At 47.4% G+C, this 10,480-nt stretch overlaps 1 protein-coding gene across 3 annotated transcripts in view; it reads right to left on the reverse strand.

Annotated features, from left to right (window-relative positions):
* The window catches only part of LOC140280212 (transcription factor COE1-like), a 104,734-nt gene that overhangs the window by 73,216 nt on the left and 21,038 nt on the right, over window positions 1–10,480 (reverse strand). For all 3 annotated transcript variants that reach the window (XM_072375511.1, XM_072375510.1, XM_072375509.1), the window contains exon 6: window positions 8,193–8,261. In XM_072375511.1, coding sequence (XP_072231612.1) covers window positions 8,193–8,261 — 69 coding nt within the window. The remainder of the gene's footprint in view (window positions 1–8,192; window positions 8,262–10,480) is intronic.

Genomic DNA, 10,480 nt, shown 5'->3' on the forward strand with positions numbered 1-10,480 from the left:
GTGAACAGTGTTGGACTAAATACAGTCAAAAGCTGCAAATTCAGAGGAAGAAGTGGCCATTTGCAAAGATAAGAGAGAAAATGTGCAAAATAACTGGATTTTAAACGTATTTTACAGCCAAAAGCTGCAAATTCAGAGGAAGAAGGGGCCATTTGCAAAGATAAGAGAGAAAATGTGCAAAATAACTGGATTTTAAACGTATTTTACAGCCAAAAGCTGCAAATTCAGAGGAAGAAGGGGCCATTTGCAAAGATAAGAGAGAAAATGTGCAAAATAACTGGATTTTAAAGGTATTTTACAACAGTGTTGGACTAAATACAGCCAAAAGCTGCAAATTCAGAGGAAGAAGGGGCCATTTGCAAAGATAAGAGAGAAAATGTGCAAAATAACTCCTTTAATCACTGGATTTTAAAGGTATTTTACAGCCAAAAGCTGCACCTTCAGAGGAAGAAGGGGCCATTTGCAAAGATAAGAGAGAAAATGTGCAAAATAACTGGATTTTAAACGTATTTTACAAAAATCAGTGAACAGTGTTGGACTAAATACAGCCAAAAGCTGCAAATTCAGAGGAAGAAGGGGCCATTTGCAAAGATAAGAGAGAAAATGTGCAAAATAACTGGATTTTAAACGTATTTTACAAAAATCAGTGAGTTTTGGAGAAGAGAAATTGGGATTTGAAGGTCATTTGTTCAAACCCTCACAGTGGACCAGTTACAGAAACCCTCAGAGCCCCGCCCTACGACTGGCAGGAGGGAGCATTTCCACATTTCTCAGGTGCTCCTTTTAACAGGCCACAAAGTGCTGGTGTGGAGAGAGAAAGAGGGGTGGGGGGTGCAGGTCTGTGCAGCGCCTTCAGCCATCCAGCTGCAGAACGCATGTTTCACATTAACACGCCTCTGGGTTCTGCTCAGGCCAGGAAACAACACCCTCTTTTTACTTTGTTAGGGTTAAAAACATCATTTTCAGGATTGAAACACGTTCTTTGTGCTTTCTACAGATCACACGAAGCGTCTCATGTTCTGTTAAAGCTCTCCGAGGAGCATCCTGGGCGGAGGTTTGAGTGAACGCCATCCTGGGGGCGACACCTCCCTTCAGCGTCAGACTGGCTCCTGGTAACTTCTTAAGAAGTTAAGAACGGATAGCAACAAAATAATCGACTTTCTGATCCAGAAAACTCACTCAAACCACTGATTTTTGAGCTTTGAGTTGGTTTAGATGCAGAAAAATGGGCTTTTTCTCAGTGGCTTTTAGGTTTTTGACTCTACGAAAATGCATTTAAAATACTGACACACGCAGATCTCCTCAGATCAGGTTGGATTCACCTTTTTGGCCACATTCGACATCATTTTTCCTTCCTCTCTTACGCTGCCTGGCCTGCATCGGCGCTCCTCTTCCTGCTGTTCTGGATTTGTCTTCTTCCAGCACGGATGTGTTCCAAGCCTATCTAACCCGCCCTATGAATGAAGCCCTGCTGATAAGATAGATGCATTTATTACCACACTAATACACTTTGCTCTCTGGACCAACATAGATTTGATCTAAGGCCGGTTCTGCTCATCTGACCTTTTCTCCACGATGCAGTAAAGTCGTAGAATTCATTTATTTTCACTTATCTGAGGAAAAATCCACTGAATCTGATCAGTTTCTGACATCACAGCAGCTTCAGCAGGAGGCTATGGTGTCAGTGTTTGTAGCTTTTAGGGTAACCTGAGCCTAAATGTGTGTGTTGGGGTGTAGGCGTGCACGTGTGAGCGTGCACGTGCGTGTTGGGGGCTGTGCAGCGGGACACAGGAACGGGAAGGCCGGAAAGGGAGGATGAGAGAGGTGAAAGAGGAGGAAACAAGGGATTGCAAACACACATCACACATCTGTGCAGACCCTCTGCAGTCGTGCCCCTTGGCAGTCTTTAGAGTAATATGCCCCCCCCCCTCGTTCCTGCAACACAAACGCATAAAGATGGAGACAGAAGCTTGCTCTCCTCAGAAACTGCTAAAAATAAATGAACAAATAAGACTTCTCCAGGTCTCTCATTGGCTTCAAAGCTCAGAAAAGAAGGAAAGGAAAAGAGGATTAAAGACAAATACTTCATCTAATACGGAGAGACAAACATTAAGTGAAAGAAAACAAGGAGATAATGAAAATTAGATGAATAAAAAGAAAGAGGATGACAGAGAAACTGTCCAGCTTTGACCCAGAGTGAGCTTTAGAAACTCAGCCCACAGAAAACTTCCATTAAAACAGGCAGTTAAACTTAATCAGCAGGTAAAGAAGTGAGCTGTAAGCTTCTAAATGCAGGGACAGGTGCACGCTAAGTGAGAGGAATGCATAAAACAGACCGGCATCTCCCTCTCAAGCTCATAAACACACGAATAAACAGTTAAAAAATTAATAATTCCCAACAGCTGCCGACCTTTAACACGGGAAGAATGGCGCCAGAATCCCTCAAATCAACAAGTGATTTCAGCTCCACGAACCAACAAATGCACCCAAAAGGAGATTCTGCGCATTTATGAGCACCCCCAACAACAGAAAGAGCAGAAATCAAGCTGATTTAGTCAGATTCAGTCCAGGAGAGTGCGATAAATCACAGAAACACCTTGAACTCAAAGCTCAGTGCAGCCCAGACCGGCTGCATCTGCTCTGCACAGCCGTCAAAAGTCGATAGAACTCGGATAGAAAGATAAGTAACGCATAAAGTAATGGAGCTCCAGCAGGAACAGATCCGACCCGACACCATCCTGCGTGTTTCAGCACGGAAACCACCTGAGGAGCCATTAAAACCAGTCTACAAAGCTCCCTTTTCTGTGTGGTTGATGAGTCCCGCTGCAGGAAAACAGAAGAATTTCCACAAGAACTCATAAAAGTGTCCTGGGTTTCAGTCCAAGTCTTTATCATGTGTCTGTTTATGCGAGTCAGCGTTTCTCACAGCTCTCCAAAGCGATTTGTTCTCATTCCAGTAGAGCGTCACTGCGTTTGTGGCACAAACAAACAGCTCCTGGAAACCTTTGGGTTGTGAAACTGAAATAAAATGTGCAAAAACTGGAAATAGATTCTATCATATTCCTTATTTCCTCACTTTCAGTGGAGGATGGAGCGCTGAAAGAAAGGCAGGCAGTGAGGGACGAGGACAGGTCAAGGCGGGAGGAGGGAAATGAACCCGTAATCTGTGTCAGACGCTGACAGCTGAGCGAACGCCATCCGGCTGCCACAGATATTTTGGTAACTGGGACAAGTGAGAGAGAGAGAGAGGAAGACAAAGGCAGAGAAGATGAAGACATCGTTTAGAAGCCTGTCGTCTTTCTTCACTTTCTCCCCTCCCTGCCTCCTCTCCCGGCTGATTGACAGCTCCCCCGCCTCCCCTGCCCCTTGCTGTTGATTGACAGGACTCCCCAGACTGAAGCCTGCCTCCTCCTCCCTCTAAACGCCGTCTCATCCCGGTCCTTTCGCTCCTCCATCCCTTCCTCGTTCCCATCATCTCTTCCTCAAGCGGTGACCCTCTTAACCCCGAGACGACGCACACACAAACCAGGGGAACCCCTTAAACCCTCAGGCTTATGTGGGCCCCTTTAGACACACTTTCAAGCTGCCCACCTAAGTCCTGACACTGAGACTATAACCCCCCCCCCCCCCCCAAAACTGCACACACAAATGCAGGCACAGCCTGAGCTTATTAAGCCAATTGTGGAAATCTAAACATGCAGCGAGCCGAGCAGCGAGGTAGGTAACCCCCGGGGGCCGCGAAGCGACTGAAACAGAGGCAAGGAAGGTGCAGAGAGAAGGCAGGATGGGGGGGGGGGGGCACGGCGAGTTTTACAAGCTGAATCTGAAAGGAAGAGTCACACCCAGAGGAGAGTGGATGTAGCTCTTTTGGAGTCAAGCAGGCGTATGATAGGATATCGTTGCATGTCGTTAACCCTACATTAACCCTGAGAAACACACGGATTAACTGGGCCACACACTCTCTCACACACATGCAAAGATGAGCCAGCTGTCAGTCACATGCACAGCGGCGCACACATGGACCGACATCTTTACCGACGCCACGAGCTGTCAGTCACATGCACAGCGGCGCACACATGGACCGACATCTTTACCGACGCCATGAGCTGTCAGTCACAAGCACAAACTCCCCTTTACCCATAAATAAAGGCAGCACAGGCTGCTCTTTTTACTTCACTGAACATCATTCTCCCAACTTAATGCATCAGGCTGGACATTAAATGGGAAAGGAAACAGTGGGGGGGGGGCATTTTAAAGCAGTCTACTGTATATCTATTGCATGGCAGGACAGAAGCTTCCAGAAACCTCACAGAAACTCACGTCACGTTCCTCTGATTCATGGAGAAAGACTTCTTAAACACCACATGTTCTTCTGCTGACTTTACTAAACTTTACCCGCTTGGTATTTCTGTGAGATTAGCCTCCCACAGCTGATAATCTGCCCCCAGTGTCGGTAAATATGTGCACCTTCAGAGGAAGAAGGGGCCATTTGCAAAGTTAAGAGAGAAAATGTGCAAAATAACTGGATTTTAAACGTATTTTACAAAAATCAGTGAACAGTGTTGGACTAAATACAGCCAAAAGCTGCAAATTCAGAGGAAGAAGGGGCCATTTGCAAAGATAAGAGAGAAAATGTGCAAAATAACTCCTTTAATCACTGGATTTTAAACGTATTTTACAAAAATCAGTGAACAGTGTTGGACTAAATACAGTCAAAAGCTGCTAATTCAGAGGAAGAAGGGGCCATTTGCAAAGATAAGAGAGAAAACGTGCAAAATAACTGGATTTTAAACGTATTTTACAAAAATCAGTGAACAGTGTTGGACTAAATACAGTCAAAAGCTGCTAATTCAGAGGAAGAAGGGGCCATTTGCAAAGATAAGAGAGAAAACGTGCAAAATAACTGGATTTTAAACGTATTTTACAAAAATCAGTGAACAGTGTTGGACTAAATACAGCCAAAAGCTGCAAATTCAGAGGAAGAAGGGGCCATTTGCAAAGATAAGAGAGAAAATGTGCAAAATAACTCCTTTAATCACTGGATTTTAAACGTATTTTACAAAAATCAGTGAACAGTGTTGGACTAAATACAGTCAAAAGCTGCTAATTCAGAGGAAGAAGGGGCCATTTGCAAAGATAAGAGAGAAAATGTGCAAAATAACTGGATTTTAAACGTATTTTACAGTCAAAAGCTGCTAATTCAGAAGCTAAATTAGCTTTCCTGCAAAAACTCGTCACGCATCGTGACTTATTCCACCACCAAGGTGAGGGATGAGGCCTTTTCATGAGCAGAACTACACAGGAAAGTGCTGAGCTGAATACTTCATGACACTTGGTGAAAGGCCCCGGAGTTTTGCACTGACCTTTGTGCTGGAATCTGACCAAATACTGGCAGTTTTCAGGCTGTATGGATAAAAAGCTCTCCTGTTTTGGGCTGCTTAGATGCAGGCTTTTGTTTGCCTGATAGTCTGAGAGATGCGGCACGTCTGTTTGCTTCGTATGTCCTTCCCCTGTCTGGGCCCAGCCTGCCAGCTGCTGTCAATCAAACCCAGACACCAGTAAGTATGATGGAGCTGAGAGCTGTGAGAAAAACTTTGAGTCTCATCATCGCTGGACTTTGCTCGTGTTTACGATCTGTGACACACTTAGAGCTCCTTTTCTGTCTCTTTCCTTCCACAGACAGCAGAGTTCCAGATGTTACACCAAGAGGCTGTGAAACACTGCAGCGTGGAGGGGTGGGGGGCAACAGGAAGTATCCCACGGTATCCACGGTAACCTTGACATTCCATCCCGACCAAGTTCCCTGACATCTCCCAGAATTCCCTCTGCTTCTCGCTTTCAGCCATAGAAAATGACACGCACACACACATGCACACGCACACACATGCACACACATGCACACATGCACACGCACACACCTTCCAGGCAAATGTATAATGGGATGTAAACTGAGACGTCTGAGACAGCCTGCAAAAACAGAAGAACGGGGCTGTGCTATAGGATGATGCCCTTCATAAACACACACACAGGAAACACACACAACGCCGTGCACACGCTCAGGCATCACGGTTCCCATGGAGTCAAACCTTATGTCTTGTGCAACACCTCATCTATAGCAGGCGGTTTTTGACCTCAGGAGACAAAAAAAGTTGCTTTCTGGGTATTTTTTGTGGTGTTTTAGAGTAAATAATTTGACTGGAAAACAGACTTTTTCATCCTATGAAGTGCTCTCCCTCCCCCTCACATTACTAACCCTAACCCACTTCTATTCCACACAAAAGAGAGAGAGAGAGAACGTGTTTTTAGGTTCAAAGAGAAGAGATGACATATATAACTCGCGTGTAATCACGCGCAGCACCGACAGAGAGTCATTTTTTACGGCTGAATGTGGAAAGTTCAGGATATTAGAATGAGATCCTGATAAAGACTGACAGCAGAACAAGAGAGACCATCTAAAACTACATGAAAATAACTTAAAAACGGTGCTTTTGCCCATTTACTGGCATTAATTTACGTTGAAAAGTATAAAAAACGCCTCGTGTCTGTTGGTGATAAGAGAAAAAATAGACGGATGAATAAAATAAAGATTTTTTCATACGAATCTACATGAATTGGAGACGCTGCAGTTGGTTGAGGTGTCTTTTCTAAGCGCGCTTGGCAGTGACAGTGACGGGAACGCTTCACTCCTCTCCCCGTGGCTCACTCAGCGCGCGCCGGTGCGTCTGCGCTTAGAACTGCTCACACAGGGTTAAAACAACTGCCGAGATGAAGCGACGTTAAAATGACGTTGGATCTCGTTTTAGTTTTTCTCTGTCGCTTTTCTCTTTGCTCGTGACCCATTTTTCTGTGCTTCTGCAGGAGAGACGGAACGAGGGGTGGGATGGGCGTTAAGGGAGGGATAGCTTCAGTCCTCCGAGCCCACAGACAGACAGACAGACAGACAGACAGGAAGTAAGACAGACAGATGCAGAAGAAGAGCCTTTGCTTGGAAACAGCTTTGCATCCCGCAGAGGAAACACACTCATTTCAGCTCTGTTTGTCCACTCAAGTCTGAAGGTGTGCTTTCTGGTTTCATCTGAGCTGCTGATGCACATCTGCACACATCTGCGCACATCTGCACACATCAGTGACAGCGCGCCGACGTCCAGCTGTGCGTAAAGTGCGCGTGAACGCCCCATCACAAACGATAAGGCCTGCTGTTTAAATGCAAAGCCTCACTCACATCAGAGGCCTCTGGTTCAATCTGAGGAGCATCTGTCTCAGCATCTCATAAGCACCCAAACATCCCGTCCCACCAGAGCCGCCATTCAGACCCACCAGGGCCGCCATTCAGACCGGCCAGAGCCGCCGTTCAGACCGGCCAGGGCCGCCTTTCAGACCGGCCAGAGCCGCCGTTCAGACCGGCCAGAGCCGCCGTTCGGACCGGCCAGGGCCGCCGTTCAGACCCACCAGGGCCGCCATTCAGACCGGCCAGAGCCGCCATTCAGACCCACCAGGGCCGCCATTCAGACCGGCCAGAGCCGCCGTTCAGACCGGCCAGGGCCGCCTTTCAGACCGGCCAGAGCCGCCGTTCAGACCGGCCAGAGCCGCCGTTCGGACCGGCCAGGGCCGCCGTTCAGACCGGCCAGAGCCGCCGTTCGGACCGGCCAGGGCCGCCGTTCGGACCGGCCAGGGCCGCCGTTCAGACCGGCCAGGGCCGCCGTTCAGACCGGCCAGAGCCGCCGTTCGGACCGGCCAGGGCCGCCGTTCAGACCGGCCAGAGCCGCCGTTCGGACCGGCCAGGGCCGCCGTTCGGACCGGCCAGGGCCGCCATTCAGACCCACCAGAGCCGCCGTTCAGACCGGCCAGAGCCGCCGTTCAGACCCACCAGGGCCGCCGTTCAGACCGGCCAGAGCCGCCGTTCAGACCCACCAGGGCCGCCGTTCGGACCGGCCAGAGCCGCCATTCAGACCCACCAGAGCCGCCGTTCAGACCGGCCAGAGCCGCCGTTCAGACCCACCAGGGCCGCCGTTCAGACCGGCCAGAGCCGCCATTCAGACCCACCAGGGCCGCCATTCAGACCGGCCAGGGCCGCCATTCAGACCGGCCAGAGCCGCCATTCAGACCGGCCAGACCGGCCTGCGTCTGCTCTGGAGTCTGCGACTGAGTGTGTGAGAGTGAAAGAAAGAAAGGGCCAAAGTGAGAGGCAGTACCTGTCGATGATAACAGGGTCTGAGGGCGTCTCATTACGGTTTCCGCAGCTCTTCTTGTCACAGCACCGACTGGAGAGAGTCAAAGAAGAAGAAGACACAGGGCAAAGTGAGTTAGACGCAGAGAACATTCAGTGCATTATATGAAAGTTCCACTTTAGGCTTTTAAATCGGAGAGCTGCGGCACATTATGTGCGCTGACACAGAACTTACCACCAAATTCACATCTGATCAAATCAGCTGAAAACAGGCCAACAGGAGTTCTACTGAAAAGCTGTCGAGCAAAGCTAAAAATACTCCTGTGTGACACAGAAAGGGAAGAAAATAGGGAATATAGCAGGTTTTAGAGGAACCAGCCGGCTCAGGAGCGCACTCGGCTGTGAGCTTTGTGTTTGGCTTTGGAAGTTATGAGAGGGCAACGCTTTGTGTGACGTGAAGCTGTCACAAAATGGAAAAACGCTTTTAAGAAACCAGTAAAAACACTTAAAAGCTGATGGCTGAGCGCCGTGAAAGCCAACATTTTCCAAAATGCTCTTATTTTTCCTACTTCCCCATCACTAGAGAATGGTCAGGTTTGGTTATCAAAGATAAATACTAAGAGTTTAACATAAAAAAATCTGCTTTTGAGACTAAAAAAGATGGTCGAGGTGCACAATTTAATAATCTGCTGTGAAACAACTGCGTTTCTGTGCTGTGGACAAACTTAAAGGGGAACTCCGGTGTTTTTAAACCTGGATCTGCTGCCGTTATGTGGCTACTTGCAGCTATAGGAGAGCTAACGGAGGGATTTCTACACAGGCACTCTACTGGGACCACTTCATCCACACGCCCCCCTGCAGCACAGTTGTCTAAATCTGATAAATATCCTGCCATGTTGCACAAAACTATCAGCAGCAAACTGTGTGTGAAGTTAGCCGACTGTCACAGAGCACGGAGTGAATAAGCTGTGCTGCAGGGGGGCGTGTGGATGAAGTGGTCCCAGTAGAGTGCCTGTGTAGAAATCCCTCCGTTAGCTCTCCTATAGCTGCAAGTAGCCACATAACAGCAGCTATGAGCTAACAGAGCTATGAGCTAACAGAGCTATGAGCTAACAGAGCTATGAGCTAACAGCAGCTATGAGCTAACAGAGCTATGAGCTAACAGCAGCTATGAGCTAACAGCAGCTATGAGCTAACAGCAGCTATGAGCTAACAGAGCTATGAGCTAACAGAGCTATGAGCTAACAGAGCTATAGCACACGTTCATTCATTCATTCTTCTTAAAGTATTGGTGAAATAAAGACAGATAATGCCTTATTTAGAGGCTGCATCCTCTAAGCCCCGTTCTCTCCGTTATATGGATCTCCAGTTATCTAAATATCTTCTGAAGGACCCCGACTTTCACCAAACTGTTCTCAGTGAGCAGATGAACGGATTTAATGCCAGAAATAAGGTTTAAAAACACCGGAGTTCCCCTTTAAAAGCGCACTCTATAGTCAGTGGTGCAGGATAAACTGCATCAGCTTCTTTTTTAGAGCACTCACTTCTAAAACTCCTCTGATTGCGCATCACATCCAGTGCTCCAAGTCTTTTATTCACTTCTCTAAGTCTGTGTGGAGCTCTCTGGCATCAGTGGATGTGTTTATTGGTTAAGTTTTGGTGAAATAAAGACAGATAATGCCTTATTTAGAGGCTGCATCACCCGGTGGCTGTGAACTCTTTCAGTGGGATAATACTCGCCCTGTTGGCCTCCGAAGTCCTCAGATTAAAATCTGATGGAGCATTCGCTGGAACAACCGGGAGATCCAACGATCCACATTGCAAACAGAGCTGTTTTTGAGGTGTGAGGGGGGGGGGGCTAAAGAATATAAGGCCCAATGCAGCTGATCAGAGCCCGTCGTGACCTTTAATTCTGCTTTAATCAACCGAAACAAATGAAAATAAAGAGGGAACAGTGAGAAGGAAGAGTGATTTCCTTTAAAAACGAGTGAAAATACAGTTAAAGTATATAGAATATTTACCTTGACTTTATCAAAGGGCGTCCCACTGGTTTAAAGCATTGATTTAGTCTAAAATCTGATCACAGCCTTTGAAAGCTATGAGACCAGAGAGTTGAGATACCATCAGGGGACGATTTTGGATAGAAAACCTCGACTGGAGCTTATTCATCCTGATGAACAGGTGAGTCGGAGGGTGGAGAGCACAAAGGAGAGCTCAAAGAGCATGTGGGTGGGATCCACCACGAGCCAAAAAACTTGGCTGGCTCACAAAAAGTCACACAAATGTACTACAAGTGTGTCAAAGAGGCTTTCT

This window comes from Leuresthes tenuis, unplaced genomic scaffold (assembly GCF_036924035.1).
Source record: "Leuresthes tenuis unplaced genomic scaffold, fLeuTen1.0.hap1 SCAF_21, whole genome shotgun sequence".
NCBI classification, from domain to species: domain Eukaryota; kingdom Metazoa; phylum Chordata; class Actinopteri; order Atheriniformes; family Atherinopsidae; genus Leuresthes; species Leuresthes tenuis.